This window comes from Microplitis demolitor, chromosome 4 (genome assembly GCF_026212275.2).
Source record: "Microplitis demolitor isolate Queensland-Clemson2020A chromosome 4, iyMicDemo2.1a, whole genome shotgun sequence".
Taxonomy (NCBI): Eukaryota; Metazoa; Arthropoda; class Insecta; order Hymenoptera; family Braconidae; genus Microplitis; species Microplitis demolitor.
Window position 1 is genome coordinate 5,266,058 of NC_068548.1, and position 20,310 is coordinate 5,286,367.

The window sequence follows — 20,310 nt, forward strand, 5'->3', positions numbered from 1 at the left end:
GTATAATTAAAGCAGCTATTAATAATTTAAATACTTACTTAATAAATTTAATAATAAAATTAAAAATTAAAAAAAAAAAAAAAATAAAAATTCTTGAACCTGTAAGTAGAACGGAGTAAATCAAACGAAGTAAATAATATAATTATCCTCTGTAATGAACGTCAGTAATTTAAAGAACTAAACAAAAATAAATAATGATTAATTATTTGATAATTTATAAATAAGAGGATAATTAAAATAATAATGAATTTATAATTATGTGTGTTTGTGTATAAAAAAAATGCAGTGTACAAAAAGCAATAATTATATATCTATTTAATAGTTAATAATAGTTTGTATTAATGATTACTGTATCAAATTAATTATTAATTATAATTATAACTCATTGAATACTTAATAAGTTAATATTAATTAATTGATGTCACATTATTATTATGCTCATTAATAAAAAGCAAAAATAAAATGATAAAAAAACTGGTTCATTTTTTTTCAACGCAACTGCGACTGCGGTTGGGATCGAACTCGATACCTTTGGGACTAGAGTCTTGACTGTTAGCTGCTGCGCTGCTTACAGACTTAAATTAATGAGTTTTTGTTATAACTAATTGTTACTGTTAATGATTTAAGTTACAATTATTATAATAATTTTAATAATTTTATTTATTTTTACATTAGAAAAAATACAATTTTATTGTTGTTTAACTTAAAATTATAATTACTGCTAAACTATCAAAGATATGATAAAAATGTATGAGAAAAATTTTGTAGGAAATTAAATTCTCTATAAAAAAAGGTCTGATTGCATTTTTCCATAAAGTTGATATTTTAGTTACAATTTCCATGTAAACATAAATTTTTATCAAACCAGTACAAAGTTTTCATAAGCTTTGATAAGTCTCCATACCATACTGTAATTGGAGTAAATAATATCCTTATAATTCTAAGCTTAAAAGTATTCACTGCGTAGGCGTAAACGAAAGATTAATTGGTGACATCTGATTCCCCGGCGTAGCTGGAACCCTCGTGCCCTGGTCAGCAACCGGATCAGTTTCATTCATATCTTCAATGACCACCATATCCTCAACATTTATCCTCTTCTGTGCAATAGTCCTCAGCAGCGCTTTAGCTTCTTCCTTAGTTTCATCAAATTGTAAACATTTCTGCGCATAATGATTTGCCTGATCCAATTGTTCTCTCTTCAAATGATACTGAGTTAAAAATTTATATGCATGACTCAATTCATTTCTATCCGCATTTCGAAATTCATCCATAACAAAATCAGTATAAGCCGCAGCCGCATGCTCTTCTTGATTTAAATTTTCATATAATGTTGCTAATTTAATCAATGCCATTCCTTCAATATCACCAACATTGCAAGCCTTGTAATAGCATTTCAATGCGTCTTGAACTTTATCCTGTTTCTCATAAGCTTCTCCAAGCGCTAAAATCATTCTACTATCATGTGGCCTTAATCTCTGCGCATGTTTATAATAATATAGTCCATAAAATGGCATCTTTAGTATCTCATATGTTTGTCCTAGACCATACCAAGCACGATAATCTTTTCTATTAACTTCAATAGCTTGTCTGTAACTATGAATAGCTCCATTAGTATTTTTCAGTTCCATAAACTCATGTCCTAGTAACGTCCAGGCAGACAAATACTGGGGATTTAATTTCAACGCTCGATGAAAATACATAACAGCTTTCTGATGATCGGATCTTAAGCTGTAATAATTACCGACAATACAGCAAGTTTCTAAACGATACTTATCGATAGCCGTAGCACGATGTGCTAAGTATGCTAATTCGACTCTCATCTCTTTTACGTAAAGTAAATTTGAATATGTGTCCATATTATCCAGACAATAGGGATCGTCTTTTATTATTTTTTTAAAAGTATCAATAGCATTTTCTGCATCTCTTTTATAATGAATAGCAATTGCTATTTGCGCTAAAATATAACCGTTTTTTTCAAATCCCATTGATTGTAAATCGTAATAAAGAGCAAGACCTTCATCGAGTAATTGCAGCTCTAAATACATATGAGCCATAAAAAATTTTTTAATCCAATGATCTGGTAAAATTAAACTTTCTAATTTTTCACGATCGCCAATAAGAGGTGATAATTCTAACCAAGTTCCCCAATGCATTGGATACTCATGGATTGATTTAACTAAAATATCAATGGCTTCATGTGTTAACATCAATTTTTTTAATGTAACGCCATATAAATATAAACCAAAACCGTCTAAATTATTTGATAAATTTTCATTACGTAAATCAGAGCATAGAGATTTTAATTCATCGTTTTTTAATGGGTCTGGTGGTACATCGGTCATGTCGTCCATTTTCTTTTTTTCAGTTGATAAATAACGCGAATAGTAATAGAGAAATTTTGATTTAGATGTTTTGTTATTTTTAATAAAATAACTTGCTCGATCGTACTCTTTTAGATCAAAATAACTTTTTGCTAAAATATAAGTGTCCTCTTCAACGGAAGTATCGACGAAATTTAATTCTTGGGTTACATCTGGATCATTTACAACGACGTTTTTTAATGAATAGTTTAATTCTGCGAGCCATTTTGTCGTGTGCAACAAACCGCGTTGGTAACAATCAGTTATTGCTTGTAAAATGTCTTTCTTAACCTTACTTATGTCTAATTTAGACATTGACTCGTCCATTTTCTTATATTTATATATAAATAATAATTGCTATCAAGTATTTCAATTAATTACTAATAATTGATAGTTTTTTTTATTAATTTATATTTGAAAAATAGTTAATAAATAATAAATACCGGTAATAAAACTGACGATGTCTTGACACTTTTGTTTTGAACCAGCGCCACTGGCGGCAGATTTTTTAATTAAATTTTAATACCCGGTAATTATTATTTTTTGTTGAATTAATTAATTATTGTTATTAGTGGGCAATATTATTAATTGAGTATGTAAGTAATTTTAAATTAAGTTTCGTAATAATTTTTAGTCTAGTACTTTGAGAAAAATTCATTTTTGAATCATGGAGTTTACAGACAATAAAAAATTTTATGAATGTAGCAGACGTCAGATAAATTTTAAATTATAAATAAATAGAGTAAATAATTTAAAAAATAGTGTTTATAAAAAATGTACGTATTAATTTTAAAATTTTTTGAAAATTTTGTTTCATTAATATTTTAGCTTATTTATTAATAATTTTGAATTTTTCTGATGTCTGCTACATTCACACTCATAAAAATTTTTTATTTTGTAAATAAAGTTAATACCCGTGAAAAAATTTTGCATGGCTTTATAAAATTTAATTACAGTACAAAAAAATAAGGGTTAAAATTTATGGAATTTTGTAAAATCATGATTTTTTGTATTGCATTACAAGTTTATAAAATTTCATAAAATTCTGTAAATTTTTATATCTTAATTAAAACAAGGATTTGATAAAATTTTGAAAAATTTTATGACATTTTAAAAAATTATGATGTTTTGTTTTAAATTCACATTCTGTAAAATTTATTTTTCATTTTAATACTAGACTTAAAATTTATGAAATTTTTAAAAATTTTTACGGCCGAATAGAAATAATGACTTCATTAATTTTTATAAAATTTTAAAAAACCTCATGAAATGTTACAAATTTATTTTTTGTTTTCATTTAAAATTTTTTACAATTTCATAAAATTTAATTTCTCTGCAGTCAAATTTTATAATTTTTATAAAATATTTTCTCATAAATATTGAAAAAAATATTTTTATTTTTTTTGTAAATAAAAAAAAAAAAAAAATTCCTTACCTCAATTTTATCAATTTGTTCATTTTCTTGAGCTTAAAAATATTTTACATAAAACTTTCTTACCTCAGTTTAATTCCCACATACAGTCGAGTCGCGTTATAAGTCCGGCTTGTATCTTTTTCTTTAACCAGACTCGCGTTAATATGAGAGAGACACTAAGCGGACTTATAACACGACTCGACTGTAATTCAAATTATTTTTATCCAAAAATAATTTTTAAAAAATTAGAAAATTCAATTTTTAAAAAATTTTACTACCTGTAACTTTTATAAAAAAATTAAAATTAAATTTATCCATAAAAATTTTTCGAAAATGACCAATAAAATTCACTAAAAATTAAATAAATGTTTCCTGAAAATAAAAGTATTAAAAATAAAATAAAAAACATTTTTTTTTATTTCATTTAATCATGAGCTTTATAAAACACAATTATTATTATTTTTTTAATCAATCGCTAATTATTTTAATTCAATATCAAAGTCGTTCTTAATTATTCAAAGTTTAAAATTAATATTAAATTAATTTATTAGCATAATTATTTAGAAATAAATGAAAATTTATAAAAACACATTATTTAATTACTCAATCAAGTTCCCAATAATTAAATATCTTCAGCAAAGTAAAAACTCATTAATTTGAAATAATTTATCCAGTAATTTAATTTTGAAATTCCAAAAAATTAATTCAAAATTTAAATGTCCATTTTATTCTATTTTTTTATCACATAAAAAAATTATCTCGATCTAGTTCTAATTGAACATACAAATGGCGGTAAAAATTCAAAATTCAAAACAAATATTTTTTCAAATTTCAATATTCTCCCGCCATTTATTAGATCCAGATAACTTTTAAAAAGACAAAAAAATAATAATTCTAAGTCTCAGATTTTGGTAGAGATAAAATATAAATAAAATCTAATTGCTTTTTTCTGGAGGTTTAGACCAATCGACGCTCAGAATCAAATGATCATAACCATAACCATTGAGATGACTGATAGCTCTGGCAGCTTCTGATCTGAATTTAAAGTGAACATACGCGAAACCTTTGCAGAGATTTGTTTGCCGATCCTTAGCGAGATACAATTTCTGAACGATACCAAAGGGTTTAACGAGCTCTTCAAGATCCGCTTCATTGGTACTTTCAGAAAGATTTGAAATACGAATTGCCGTTGTGTCGTCACGTCGTTGCATCTGCATGCTGTCACCTCGTTTATTACCACCGTCTCGCATGCTAGGTGGTACGTACTTGCTACCAGTTTTACCGGGTTCTGCTGAAGAACCTGACATTCCAGGTGGTCCCGCTGGTTTTTTATCATCTGGAACTTTGCCACCAGCAAGCACAGTGTCTTTGTATGGACACTTTGAAGTCCAATGTTCTCCAGAACAATTTCTACATTTAACGATACCCTTGTCTCCCATATTCTTCAATTTATCCAATGAATCTTCTTCCATTTTATTCTCTTCTTCTTTTGAAGAAATAAATTGCATAAATACATCTTCAGCGCCAACTGTTGTTGCTGGATTAGGACCAGGTCTATCATTTGCTGAGTCACCAAATTTTGGCCAATTTTTTCTTACCGCAATTGTTTTTGAAACAATGCGTTTTTCAATTTTATAAGTACGAACAACTTTAACTTTTTTATTGTCTTCATTTAATTTATATTCAGTAAGAATTTTCATTCCATTTAAATATTGTTCTGATGGCGGAGGCAATATGTCTCCTTCTTCTTCAACTTCATCAGCCCAACTGGACTTAACGTCATACGCTACTGGCATTTCTGTTGATACAATTAATTATTATTAATTCATTATTTAAAATTAAAATATTTTTTAAAATTTAAATTATGGGATTTTCTGGACATCTGGTTTTTAAGAGTCCGGGGCAATCCAGGCAGGTCTTTTTTCGTCCGGGTTTTTTACCGTCCAACTTTTAAAAAGTAAATAATAAAAAACTATTTAGCAGGTTTATTTTTTTTCAACAGTAGGCAAAATAAGTAAAAAATTAAAACCTAGTAAAATTGCTGCTATACTTTTAACTAAATATAATTTTAATATTTATGATTGTTTGAAATATTATTATTATTTATAAAGCAAAGACGATGTTTTAAAAAAAAAATTAATAGTGTTGCTAAATATCTGCAAGATTAATAAAATAAATTTAATAAAAAAATTTTGATCAATAAAAAAATAATTAAAAAATAAAAGTTGATCATAATTATTTAAAATTAAATTATTTTAATAAAAACAAAAATATACAGTTTGGTTTAATAAAAAAAAAAAAACAAAAAATGTTCATTATAAAAAAAACCTGCTCCGTTTGTTTATTTTATTAAAATAATTAAAATTTTCAGTTGTCCGGTTTTTTTATAAATGTCCGGGTTTTTGATCTTTCATAATTGACTAATTAATTATTATTTTAAATAAATTTAAATAATAGCCCATTATTCAATCGTTTAATATTAAAGAATTAAAAAATTTATGACTCTGAAGTAAACAAAACAATTTTTTGATATTTTTTTTTTAACAAATCAATTAGAAAAAAAAAAAAAAACTAAAAATATGCGCACATAGAAAATTAAAAAATCTCTAAGTGCAATTTTTTAAAATATTTTTTTTTTTTTTTATAATTTATCGATTTCAAAAAATTATCAGACGTTGGCTAACTTCAGTATCATAAAAATTTATAAAATTACTCGAGACTATAGAAATTAATCCACGTGCAATGTTTTATAATCAGAGGTATGGAGACTATATACATATATATACGTGTCTAGTCTCCATAATCAGAGGTTACTTGTAGGTATAAAATCAATACGGTTTGTTTATATATACATATAGTTATTTAAAATATGTATAATTCAAATACTTACTAAGTATATATTATAATTTATTAATATAAGAATTTGATGAAATTTAATTCTATAAAATTATCAAATATTTAACATCAATTGTATGTAGTAAAAAAATGCCCGAAAATGGCAGCTGGACATGGAGTTTTGGAAGATGTCACTAGGTAGCGTTGACATTTATGAAAAAAAAAAAAAATAAATAAATAATAAACAAACGGTTTTAAAATTTTTCCGATAGATGGCATACCCTGCCTAGTTTAGAATTATTTTGTACACCAAGTGGCCAAATGTTAATTTATTGCTGACAATACAGTAACTTTTAAAATGTTGACATTTTATTATGCGTTCCAAAAAATAAAATATATACCCGATGTCCAAACAAAAGTTAACATTTGTATGTTTCCAAAAAACAACTTTAGAGTATCAATTTGTCAACTTTTTGATAACACTTTGTAGGAGAGTGAATACAGCAGACATGAGATAATTTGTAAATTTGAAATAAATTGATTAAAATAATGAAATTGAAAAAAAAAAAAAAGCGCGTACGGATCTTGCATTTTTCTAAATACGCAATTTTTTTATTTTTACTCTACCTACATTTAATTCACTCATTCTAAAATTTTAAAAATTGCAACTGTCAGCTACATTCACATTCATCACTTTGTAGCATTTTGTTGACAAACAGCAATTATTTTTTTGACACCAAAAAGGTAATAAATTGACAACTTTTTTATGTTCACATATCGCATTCAGAATGCTAACGTGAATAGATCCACCTGTCTTGATTATATATAAGAAATTATATATATATTGTATCATATCATAAAATTATATTTTAAAATAATTAAAAATTCTCAACTTCGAATTATTTTAAATTATACCAGAAATTGTGATATTATTTTTTCATTCAGTTTAATTTAAATTGATTCGAGAGTTCAAATCATTTTAAATAATTTCAGATAATAAAATAAAATTTCATTAATTTTTTTAATTCAATATGATTTAAAATGATTCGTTTCAAAATTTATGTTTGAAAGCAAAATAATTCAGACAATTTGAAATAATTTAAAATGATTAAGAGTTAGGTCATCCCAAATCATTCTAAATTAGATTTCTTAATCAGGGTGATTAAAAATTCCGATTGAAAGTTAATCGGATTTTAATTGAAATGAATCGGTCTTATTTAGACCGATTGGAATGCTTATATATATATATATATATATATATATATATATATATTATGAGCCGGCCTGAAGTTCAAATTGGAACTAATCACAGTTTTCAATAAGAACTATATTGATTTCAAAGTAAATAATTAACAATGTCTATCTTTATCTAATTATTAGTTTTGTAAATGTAACAATTACTTTTATGTGATCTTAAATAAAATTTTTTGAATATTTCAATTAATATCAAAAAAATAAGTCTACTAATTGTGTAAAAATTTTTTTTTTTTATAAAATATATATTTTATTATTACTATTTAATAAATAACAAAAAGTGTTTCGTTATCACTATAATATTTTTTAATGTTTCCGAAATAAACTTATTATTAGTTTTATTACCTACATATATTTATTATGATTCGAACAATAAAATATGACGATGTCGGTAAATAAGTAAATTTTTCGACGCACTTAGACTAATTTCGATCACCTCTGAACTTATAGCTTATGCTACACTTCTACTTCCAAATTACTTCAATTAAATATATATATTTAAAAAATAATGAAGTTCGAATATTTAATTTTTGTGGTAATTAAGGTTTTGATTATTACCCTACTTGTGGGTAAAACCAGCGGAATTGAACATCATTACGGATATAAATGTGCTAAATATGGGACTCAGGTAAATAAATTATTGTCTATAAGAAAAACGAATTAGTAATGAAACGAATATTGAAAAAAATTCAAGATCTGACAAAGTATAATGAAATTTTTTTTTTTTTTAGTGTGATCCTCTTCATCAACAAGCATGTTGTGAAACATATAATGAGTGTAAATACGTTGTCAATTTATTTCTATGTGTAAGGAAAGGTAAATGCACTCATAAATAGTTATTTTTCTATGATAGTATATCTCATACATCATGTGGAATCGGTATTATACTCGAATCTACTAAATGTATATAAGTATTTAATATTTTATTTAAACTTAAGTTTTCAGGTAAATAAAATTCAAAAGTTTTAATTTGAATACTATGAATAAATTATAAAAATATTATTTCAGGAATTTTAGGACGCTATTGCAAAAATGATGAAGATTGTGCTTATGTACGTCATGCTAAATGTTCAGAAGATAAACAGTGTATTTGTAGACTAAACTCTATTAGATTCAATGAAACAACGTGTATTCCATTATTAGGTGAATTTTGTTCGAAAAATGAAAGATGTGCAGCAAATAATTCCGTATGTGTAAATAATGAGTGTCAATGCAAAAATGGATTCGAACACATTAATGATCAATGCTTGCCAAGTAATTATAAATATTAGACAGACAATTATTTATATATTTTAATTACTTTATTTTTTTAATAAATATAATAATATTAAAGTATTTTTTTTTTGCAAACAAGTGAATTATTAAAAATATTATTTTAGAGATAATAGGATCACGTTGTGAATGTGATGCAAATTGTGATGAAATAAAATTTTCAAAATGTTCTGAGGATAAAATTTGTATTTGCATATCAAATACAATTGCAATAAATAGTGTTTTATGTTCACCACTTTTAGATGTACATTGTTCTACAAATGAAGAATGCAGAGTAAATAATTCTGTTTGTATTGATAATAAATGTCAATGTAAATCTAACTACAAATCTTATTCCGATGATAATAAATGTGAATTACGTAAGTATCAATAATTTTTATGTATTAATGGCATTAACAATTTTTCACATGCTTAATTAGTTAAATGACAAAAAACCATTCATTTATTGTTAAATAAATACCGATCTCTTACTGCAAATTGACGGTAAGAATACCGCACTATTGCCGTGAAATGCTGTACTTTTGCCGTAAATTGCGGACATTTACCATAAAATACCGTTTTTCTAATACCGTAAATTACAGTAATTTACCGTAATTCGGATCCGCCAGGTTAATATCAATCATTGCTACACGAGAATTGGCGATGGTTGCTTTTAGTTTTTATAGTTTAATTCTATAAATAATTCATGAGTATTGCTTTTATTGACTTTTTCTGTAATTCAGCTTTCATAGGTATGCCATGTCCAAAGGATTCAAGTTGTGATTATTTAATGGATCATTCGATATGTTCTAAAGAGAAACGATGTCAATGTGCTCCTGATTATTACCAACTGGGAGATAGTATATGTACACTATTCAATACACGTTGCAACGATAATAAATTGTGTTCAAAAAATTTCATCTGTGTTAATAATGAATGTCAATGCAAACCTAATTATGTCAATCGAGGATTAAAATGTCTTCCAAGTATGCAGATACAAATGAAAATAATAAGTTTAAGTTGATTTTTATTTTTAGCGATGTGACGTTATTATTTGTTATTACAGCGCATTTGAATGCAGCTTGTACAAATCATACAGATTGTAATGAAATTAGATTTGCCATGTGTTCAGCACGTAATAGATGCATTTGCGGTAATAACTATATTGCAATTAATGAAAAAATTTGTGCTACGGCTATAGGTGGATTTTGTTTTTTCGATCAAGAATGTGCTGATATTAATTCGATGTGTATTGATCATTATTGTCAATGTAAACTTACTGCTTTATTATCTGCCAATAATCAATGTGTTCCAAGTAAGTTTTTATAATAAAGAAAAAAAAGTAAAGCGGTCAGTTTAAGCAACTTTGGTGGTAGTGAGGGCGGAGGGTCGTTATTATAATTTGCCAAAGTTATCTAAGTCGATTGCAATTTATCGATAATTGAGTTAATATAATATTTTTAAAAGTTCGACTAGGAAAACCTTGTAAGCGACATGAGGATTGTGAACCTAAAACAAATTTAAGGTGTTCAGCCAATAATATATGCGTTTGCAATTTTCATCATGTTGCTGTTAATGAATCTTATTGTGCACCAATTATAGAAGGATTTTGTTCAATGGATGAAGATTGCCAATTTAGTGAATTTCATTGTGTTAATAATAAATGTCAATGCAAACCTAATTTTACTGCAATATCTTCTCGTCAATGCATTGAAAGTAAATATAATTTTCCTATTTAATATCAAAAGTAAATAATAAAAAAAAAGAACATATAAGATTGAAATTATTGACGTTTTATAATTTTTTATAGACAATCTGGCAACTTCTTGCTTTGATGCATTAGATTGTAGTGATCCGTGGCATGCTGCATGTTCAACAAATAATAAATGTATTTGTAAAATAAATCATTTAGCGATTAATAACGCAACATGTTATCCAATTTTAGATGGATATTGTTGGAATAATAATCAATGTATAATAAGACATTCTGTGTGTTCTGATTTTCAATGCACATGCAAATCAGATTTTGTTGCTATTTCTGATAATCTTTGTATACCCAACAAAGTTTCTCATTCATTATAAAAAATACATCCACGAGATTAATACTTAGCCCTGATCGACCTGATTAAAAAAAGCGATTTCAAAAAATTAAAAAACAAACTTTTAATTTTTCCATAAACTTCCAATCCTCCTAATTTTTAAGCATTGAATAATAGTCGGATTCTCTAATAGTTGAATGACGGGACGATTCGAAAATATACAGTATATTGTATGACAAGAGGGTGAAGGCTGACATCACCCGCAGTTTGAAATCGTGTTTTCAAGCAAGCAGAATTTTTAAGTGTAAAATGTGTTGTTCACGTTTAACTCACTTTCATTATTGGCAATATTATGAACAAATTTTGAAGCATCACTCACTATTGCTGCTAGAGTCACACAACATTATTATTGTACAGGCAACCATATTTAGAAAATGAATCAAATCAAAACAAGTAATAATCGTGTTTTTTTTTATTGATCGATTTATTAAAAACTAATCTAATCTGATCACTCGCGAGCTTTATTAATTAGTGGTAATGGTATTAAGTTAACTGATAATATATTATATGAGTCAATCTACCAAAAAACCATTCATAATAAATGTCATCACTAAGACATTTTTAAACGTAAGTGACCATTTAAAAAATTCAAGATGTTCTCGTGAAAACCAATGCGTGTGTAATGATAATAACTTCGAAAACAATGAAATGAGATGCGCACCAATTGCTGATGGATATTGCAACAATAATAAGCAATGCCAATTTCCTGGATTTCATTGTGTCGATAATAAATGTCAATAGAAACCTAATTTTTTACTGCTGTCTCCTGATAATTGTATTGAAAGTATGTATAATTTCACAATCAATTTGATGTAAACAACCATTTTCTTTAATAACAGTTGATTTAATTTATTTTTTTGCTAAAAATGTCCTTTCAGGTCATTTGCTATTTGATTGTGACGATACTTCAGATTGTAGTGAGCCATGGCACACAATTTGCTCCAAGGATAAAAAATGCGTTTGCAAATCAAATAATATTGCGATAAATAGATCGACATGTTTACCTATTTTGGATGGGTATTGTTGGAAAGATGATCAATGTCAGGCTGAAAATTCTGTTTGTGATGACTTTCGGTGTGCGTGCAAATCTCACTTCACTGATGTCTCCAAAAATACATGTTTACCTTCATAAAGCGTATTTAATAGCTTCAGCTAGTTGTGTAGTTAAGAATTCAAATTGAAAAATTTTTTATTTTATAACTCAATTATCATTGTAATTTTTATAAATAAAATTGTAAAAGATGTTATCAACAAATATTTACGCAAAAAATTTTATAATTTGTTTCTTTCAATATTTTCATATTTGCTTCGTTTTTGTTTTATTGGAGTAGGTCCTAGTGGCATACTTGTGATCTCTGATGACATACATATATACAATTAATCATTTCTAATCCTACTCGGGAAAAAAAGGGCTGCAACAGGACAAAATCCTGTTGCAACAACAGGATTTTTATGTTACAGTAACAGGACACATCCAGAATTTGATTTTTTTTTTTTCAAATTCTTAAATTTGACTGTACTGACATAAAAAATTAGTAATTGAAACTTGTTACTTATCCTTTTGATTCCGCAGGAAAAATCCTGTTGTAGCACTTTTTTTCTTTCTTCCGTGTATGAAATAATTTTTCTGCCCTCCGGCCGGAAAGTGGCAACTTTCGGGCCGCTGCCCTGAACGAAGTTGCAACTTTCCAGCTTCGTCGAGCAGAAAAATAGTATACGCACCTTGGCCAGTAAAAAGGAAAGCCTCAGACCACATGTTTGTCAGCCTCGGCCAACAATTACATGTGCTCTGAGACTTTTCTTATTTTACTGGCCTAGGTATGTAATATAATATTTCTCAACCGGGGCATACGCTTCTAAAAATATAACTTTTTATGACGTTTATAAAATCAAGATTTTCCTTTACTAGAAACATTGATTTCTGTACAGAAAGAACTCTTTCCAAGAAAGTTCTTTAAATCGGCAAATATATTCAATAGAGATTCAATATTTTTTTATTTCATTATGATTTTTTGTATTTAATTTTATCAATCAAAATGATTATACTCAGTACTGAATGCTTCTAATCATATCTCAAAAATTAATGAGCTAATTACGCTTCATGTTTTCGTTATAAAAATAGGTGGAGTATTTCGTAATAGCGTTATGTAAGAGAACTTCGAAAATAATTTTGATTATGACGAAATAAAAGTATTTCTTTCGATTATTTGGTTTTTACGTCCACCTATTGTACCACGTTATAATCTATTTAGTCTAGAAAAATAACCAATTTGATACATATTACTTTCTAAAACGGGTTCTATTCATTTATTTTTTTCTATTAATAATTACAATTGCTGGCTAAGATATTGGGTCTAAATAATTATCAGAATTTACGTTTTTGATTGTTACAAGAATCCAAAATGTGTATTATAATCGGATATTTTTTTTTAACTTTTATTTTCTATCCAATGAATGAGATCAATGCCGACGAAAATGAAAGCAAATTCTCATGTTTTAGTCACGGAAATCAGGTAAGTAATTAAAATCTACGGATTATAAACACCATTAATTATATTTAATATATTTTTTGGAATAGTGTGATCCTTATCGACCACAAGGATGCTGTCTCGAAAAAGATATATGCAAATACACGATAGGGTACTATGTATGTATGGATGAAGGTAAAACTACACTAATAAAAAATTATTATAAATAATTTATTAACAACGAAAATGTATTCTGTTATTGTTCAAGTTATATTAGAAGAACCTTGCGAAACCGACGACGATTGTCGTGATATACATCATGCCGTATGTTCATCAGATAATAAGTGTACTTGCAAAACAAATTATTTTCCAGTTAATAAAACATCATGTGTACCATTATTAGGAGAATTTTGTGAGCAAAACGAAAAATGTGTGGAATTAAATTCTCTCTGTATTGATAATAAATGCAAATGCAGCGATGGATTTATACAACAAACCATAAGGAAGTGTATACCAGACCCAGTCAGAAAGCAAAGTAATTACAATTTATTTAAAAATCCTAGTGTGTCAGAAAAATGAAAGTAAATTTTCATGATACCAGTATCAAAACTTTCTGTGTCTCTATAACCAGTCGAAACAAGATAATTTCAAGCCGATGCCGCAAACGTACTATATTTAGCAAATTTGTAATTCACAAATACGTGCACACACGACAAGATTGGAACCCGAATGGTTACTGTGCAGAACCTGACTGAGTGATATGTGCACACGACTCAGTCAGGTCCCGCACAGTAGTCAGTGTGATGCTGCGCCATAGTGGAGTATTTTTTTCCAACACCATACTGAGTCGGGTGCAGAAAAGTAACCAGTCGGGTTCTAATCTTTCCAGCTACAGTGGGCAGAAACATTTTTCTTTGCTCATTTCATTTCTTTAATGACAGCTCTAATTAACCAAATAAAATTACTGATAATAAATGAAAATAATATATTTTCGTCTTATTGACTATCTAATAAGTACCTGCCGCATGGAAAAGCTATATATTGTTAAAAGTATATAAAAAAAAAAAAGGTGAATATGTGATAAATATATAGAGGCAAAAATATCTATACTGAAAAGTATATGTTTTTTACATATATTAGACTATATATTTATAATAATATATTTACCCATGTTTAACGTTTTGTATTTTTCTATATATATTATCTGATATAATGCTCAAAATATTCTTGCCATGTATGGATAGTATATATATAATTTATAAGTATAATATAATAAACTTGATATATACTTCCATATATTTTGACCCATATAATTAGTGGTATATAGTCTCTATATAATTGATTATATATATAAGAATTTATATGTTTAAATATATGGTTCGCAGTATATTAGAATTATATTTTTCCAATATATTAAAACTTACATTTTTCGCAATGTATTGAAAATTTTATTTTTTCAATATACTTTTCCAATTTCTACACAATTCCACAAAAAAAAAATCAAGTTTATTATTATTTTTTTTTATTGACCTTACATTGACTGAATAACTAACGCAGTAACCTAAGAAAAGTAAAAAAAGTGCGATATATTTTACAATATACTGGAAACCATACATTTTGCAATATACTGGAAAATATATATAAAAAATATGAAAAATACTATATATTAATTAATATACTACTTTCAATATAATATATCAATATAAAGAAAGATATATCAAAATATATATGTAAAACATACATAAAAAGTCATATATTGATAAATATATTGGTAATATATTCTAGCAATATATTTTTATTCAATATATTATCATATATTAATACGGCAAAAATATTAATAATATTTTATATATTGTACAATATATCACATTTTAATATTCATATATTTTATCATATATATTTTCACGTATAAAGCTTTTTCATGCGGGTGCAAATCATAGATTTCTCATTTTCTAACAGTTTTGTGCATCATCGGCTTGAAATAAACTTATTTCTTACTGATTACTGACACCGAAGCTCGAAGTTTGATGCAGGCCGATTTTAACCTGTAGGTGATGTCAACCCTCACCTAGGCTCAGGCAGGTAACTTCACCTCAGTCTGAAATTGGTTTGTTTTGTCCCTCGTCACACAATATACTATTTTGGCATTTATAATTTTTTTGTTTTATGACTTAGCTTATTTAGGTATATCTTGTGACAACAATTCCACTTGCAGAGGATTAGTAAATTATAGTGTTTGCTCTAAAGATAGAAAATGTGTCTGTGATAATAATTATAATCCAATAGAAGGAGGTATTTGCGCTCCACTACATGGCGTGACGTGTTCGGACAATACAAAGTGCGCACAAGATAATGTCTTTTGTATAAATAATAAATGTCGATGCAAGCCTGATCATGTGTATCGAGATTCTAAATGTGTAGCAAGTAAATTTGGTTATTTGACAATAAAAAATATAAAAATAATCGGAATTATTTATTTTAATGCGTTTATGTTTTATTATAGAAGACTTAGGTGAGTCCTGCAATAATCATAGAGAATGTCACGGAGTTGAATTCGCAATATGTTCAAGAGATAAAAGATGTATTTGTTCTGATCTCTATATTTCAATAAATAGAACGAAGTGTCATCCGATTTTAAATGGATTTTGTCTCGCAAATGATCAATGTGCTGTTATAAATTCGATCTGTATTAAAAACCAATGTCAGTGTGCTTTTGATTACAATGCTGATACCAATCATCATTGTGTTTTGAGTAAGTTACCTAAAAATGTTATTAATAATAAATACCTATAGATAATATAATATTGAGATTTTATTTTGTAGGATCATTAGGAAAATTTTGTAAATCAAATTCTGACTGTGAATATTTAAAAAATTCAAGATGTTCTCATGATAACAAATGCGTGTGTAGCGATAATCACTTCGCATACAATCAAATAGAATGTACACCAGTTGCCGATGGTTATTGTACCAATAATGAGCAATGTCAATTTCACGGATTTCATTGTATCGATAATAAATGTCAATGTAGACCTAATTTTTCACTGCTGTCTGCTGATAATTGTATTGAAAGTTTGTACCATTTCATAGTCAATTTGATATCAACACCCTGATTAAAAATACTCATTGAAAACGATTGAAAAAGATGAGAATTGAATACTTTTGAATACTTTCTATACCACCAGATTTTCATCTGGGCATACAATTAATACTTTTCCATTCTATTGAATACAAAAATACTATGAGAATTTCTAAACTTCCGAGAAATTGAAAAAGATTCAAAAGAATTGATATTTTTAATCTTTCTAAATACTTTTCAATACCAAAATAATATCACATTTCGGGTCACGTGTGGGATTGAAATAAATTCAAATGAATTGAAATTTTTGAATCTTTTTCAATCCTTCTCAATACCTAAATAGTTCGATATTTCGGATCGAGTGTAGGACTGAAAAAAATTCAACTGAATTGAAATTTTTGAATCTTTCTGAATCCTTCTCAAGACCAAAATAATTCCATATTGGAAGTTATTGAAATGATGAAAGATTGAATTCCTTTCAATACTTTTGAATTCCATTTTAAAAATTACAAAGTATTCAAATGATCAAAATTTCAATTCCATTCAATACTTTCCAAAACCTCCGTAGGGATTGAAAAGAATTAAAGTAATTTTCAATCCTTTTCGATGAGTATTTTAATTAGGGTACAACTATGATTTCTAATAATAGTGAATTTAATTTATTGTTTTGTTTTTTTTTTTTTTTTTTTAAATATCCTTACAGCTCATTTGCTATTTTCTTGTAGTGATAGTCTAGATTGTAGTGAGCCATGGCACACAACTTGCTCAAAGGATAAAAAATGTGTTTGTCAATATAATAATATTGCGATAAGTACATCAACATGTTTACCTATTTTGGATGGATACTGTTGGAAAGATGGCCAATGTCAGGCTGAATATTCTGTTTGTGCTAATTTTCGGTGTCGTTGCAAACCTAACTTCACTACTGTCTCCAAAAATAAATGTGTATTTTCATAAAATGTATTTATAATGGTCTCAATCAGTACATTTAAGATTCAGATTTACATAAAATATTATTAAAAATACTTAGATGGTTGATTATTATAGAGATGCGAAATTTCGAATCAACTTTGATCTTCCAAGTGAAAACTATATGAATTTAATAAATCGGCTAATATGTTCAATAGAGATTCAATAATTTTTTTATTTCATTATGACTTTTTGTATTTAATTTTATCAATCAAAATGACTATACACGGAGAGAAAATTATGGTAACAGTTACAATATATTATGGGAATGGTTTCCATACTGCATGCTAACCGGTTTTTTTTTAAATGTTGATTATAGGAACGGCACCCATATATATTATGGTAATCATTCCTATAATTATGGGTATAATTCCCATATGGTATCGGAATAGTTCCTATGGAATCATGGTAATCGTTACCATGTAACTATGGGAATGGTTACCATAATATCATGGGAATGGTTACCATAATAGTATGGGAATGGTTACCATAATATCATGGGAATAATTTCCATACATTATGGGAATGATTACCATAATATTATGGTAACCATTACCATAATATGATGGTTATGTTTACCATAGTATTATAGGAATAGGTACCATAATATATAGGGCTTATTCCCATACACACTTAGGAACCATTACAATGTGGTTATAGGATCGGTTACTATTTGCTTGTGGGAACTATTCCTATGAGTATGGTAATCATTACCATGATTCTTTCACATGCGATATGGAAACTGTTACCATAATGTTAGGAATTGTTCCCATACTTATGGAAACTTTTCCCAGAAAGTATGGGTCTATATCCCATAATCCCAAGTAATCATTACCATAACGGTATGGGATGATATTTCATAAACGTACTAGGAACAGTTACCATAATTTTCTCTCCATGTAGTCAGTACTGAATGCTTCTAATTATATCTCAAAAATTAATGAGCTAATTACGCTTCATGTTTTCGTTATAAAAATAGGTGGAGTATTTCGTAATAACGTTCTGCAAGAGAACTTTGAAAATAATTTTGATCATAACGACATTACAAAACTTAAGTTCACTTATCTTCAAGTATTGATTAAATTTATATTTAAACATAATCATAAGTCGTAAATAAAAGTATTTCCTTCGATTATTTGGTTTTTACGTCCACCCATTTTGCCACGTTATATTCTATTTAGTCTAGAAAAATAACCGATTTGATGCATATTATTTTCTAAAACGGATTCTATTCATTTATTTTTTTCTATTAATAATTACAATTGCTGGCTAAGATATTGGGTCTAAATAATTATCAGAATTTACGTTTTTGATTGTTACAAGAATCCAAAATGTGTATTATAATCGGATATTTTTTTTTAACTTTTATTTTCTATCCAACGAATGAGATCAATGCCGATGAAAATGAAAGCAAATACTCATGTTTTAGTCATGGATATCAGGTAAGTAATTAAAATCTACGGATTATAAACACCATTAATTATATTTAATATATTTTTTGGAATAGTGTGATCCTTATCGACCACAAGGATGCTGTCTCGAAAAAGATATGTGCAAATACATGATAGAGTATTATGTATGTGTGGATCAAGGTAAAACTACACTAATAAAAAATTATTATAAATAATTTATTAACAACGAAAATGTATTCTGTTATTGTTCAAGTTACATTAGGGGAATCTTGCGAAACCGACGACGATTGTCGTGATATACATCATGCCGTATGTTCATCAGATAATAAGTGTACTTGCAAAACAAATTATTTTCCAGTTAATAAAACATCATGTATACCATCATTAGGAGAATTTTGTGAGCAAAACGAAAAATGTGTGGAATTAAATTCTCTCTGTATTGATAATAAATGCAAATGCAGCGATGGATTTATACAACAAATCATAAGGAAGTGTATACCAGACCCAGTCAGAAAGCAAAGTAATTACAATTTATTTAAAAATTGGGAATTTGTTTACAATCACGGCTCCATACATTTATTGAAGTTCTAAGTGCATACTCCGTAAATTTACAGAAATAAACTTTTTCGTCCGTCCGAAGTTTTTTGTATGTATATTTTTGTCTGTATCACTAGATATCTATCCAAGTCTTGCATCTTAAATGTATAAAATTTATGAAACTGACATGAAATCTTGTAAATTTTCAAATATCTAATTAAAATTTTTGTATAATACCTTAAGATAGACAGTGGAGTTCCTTGGGTTTATCTAAGAGTTTCAATGATGCTGGAGCTCTTGTAATACTTGGAAATTGTCATATTTCTGTTATTTCTATACTTTTATGGTGTACGAACGCTCACCTAACAGTTGAATGCAAGTAGTTTGGACAGTATCCTCCTTTCTTCACTAATATAGTGTTGAGTTGATACTCGCAACACGGTTTTAATGCGGTGGGTACTAGTATAAGGCATAGTCCATATCGAAACTATTATCTATTATATAAGCAAATGTATCTTCAATCCACCGACAAATGCTTGCTGTTTAAATTGGTTTGAAAACAATTTGTCAATATTTGGATTTGTGCTTGTAAAAAACAGATAGAGCCACGATTGTACACAATTACCAAAAAT

At 27.3% G+C, this 20,310-nt stretch overlaps 4 protein-coding genes across 4 annotated transcripts; 2 read left to right on the forward strand and 2 right to left on the reverse strand.

The window, feature by feature from the left end:
* Positions 1-647: 647 nt before the first annotated feature.
* LOC103580872 (cell division cycle protein 23 homolog) lies at positions 648-2,844 on the reverse strand. Its single transcript, XM_008562785.2, has one exon. The coding sequence runs from the start codon at positions 2,685-2,687 to the stop codon at positions 957-959; it is 1,731 nt and encodes a 576-aa protein (XP_008561007.1). The 5' UTR covers positions 2,688-2,844; the 3' UTR covers positions 648-956.
* Positions 2,845-4,273: 1,429 nt separating this feature from the next.
* Positions 4,274-6,796, reverse strand: LOC103580869 (eukaryotic translation initiation factor 3 subunit G). The gene is made up of 2 exons (XM_008562783.3): positions 6,665-6,796; positions 4,274-5,572 (listed from the first exon to the last, which is right to left on the reverse strand). Exon 2 carries the CDS (start codon positions 5,568-5,570, stop codon positions 4,710-4,712), a length of 861 nt encoding a protein of 286 aa, XP_008561005.1. The 5' UTR covers positions 5,571-5,572; positions 6,665-6,796; the 3' UTR covers positions 4,274-4,709.
* A 1,453-nt stretch (positions 6,797-8,249) lies between these two features.
* Positions 8,250-12,438, forward strand: LOC103580868 (rh5-interacting protein). Its single transcript, XM_008562782.2, has 9 exons — positions 8,250-8,491; positions 8,595-8,679; positions 8,872-9,117; positions 9,243-9,494; positions 9,858-10,100; positions 10,181-10,429; positions 10,582-10,830; positions 10,925-11,997; positions 12,092-12,438. Exons 1-8 carry the CDS (start codon positions 8,372-8,374, stop codon positions 11,194-11,196), a joined length of 1,716 nt encoding a protein of 571 aa, XP_008561004.1. The 5' UTR covers positions 8,250-8,371; the 3' UTR covers positions 11,197-11,997; positions 12,092-12,438.
* A 1,225-nt stretch (positions 12,439-13,663) lies between these two features.
* On the forward strand, positions 13,664-19,732 carry LOC128667650 (prion-like-(Q/N-rich) domain-bearing protein 25). The gene is made up of 9 exons (XM_053738660.1): positions 13,664-13,726; positions 13,792-13,876; positions 13,950-14,216; positions 15,857-16,105; positions 16,185-16,433; positions 16,505-16,753; positions 17,464-17,642; positions 19,237-19,321; positions 19,395-19,732. Exons 1-9 carry the CDS (start codon positions 13,664-13,666, stop codon positions 19,730-19,732), a joined length of 1,764 nt encoding a protein of 587 aa, XP_053594635.1.
* The last annotated feature ends 578 nt before the right edge of the window (positions 19,733-20,310 follow it).

Coding starts and splice junctions, on each gene's coding strand:
- LOC103580872 (XM_008562785.2), bottom strand. CDS start 2,687: ATGGACGAGTCAATGTCTAAATTAGACATAAGTAAGGTTAAGAAAGAC.
- LOC103580869 (XM_008562783.3), bottom strand. CDS start 5,570: ATGCCAGTAGCGTATGACGTTAAGTCCAGTTGGGCTGATGAAGTTGAA.
- LOC103580868 (XM_008562782.2), top strand. CDS start 8,372: ATGAAGTTCGAATATTTAATTTTTGTGGTAATTAAGGTTTTGATTATT. Junction 8,680..8,871: donor ATTTCTATGTGTAAGGAAAG/GTAAATGCACTC, acceptor ATATTATTTCAG/GAATTTTAGGACGCTATTGC. Junction 10,101..10,180: donor AGGATTAAAATGTCTTCCAA/GTATGCAGATAC, acceptor TTGTTATTACAG/CGCATTTGAATGCAGCTTGT.
- LOC128667650 (XM_053738660.1), top strand. CDS start 13,664: ATGAATGAGATCAATGCCGACGAAAATGAAAGCAAATTCTCATGTTTT. Junction 14,217..15,856: donor AGACCCAGTCAGAAAGCAAA/GTAATTACAATT, acceptor TTTATGACTTAG/CTTATTTAGGTATATCTTGT. Junction 19,322..19,394: donor TTATGTATGTGTGGATCAAG/GTAAAACTACAC, acceptor TTATTGTTCAAG/TTACATTAGGGGAATCTTGC.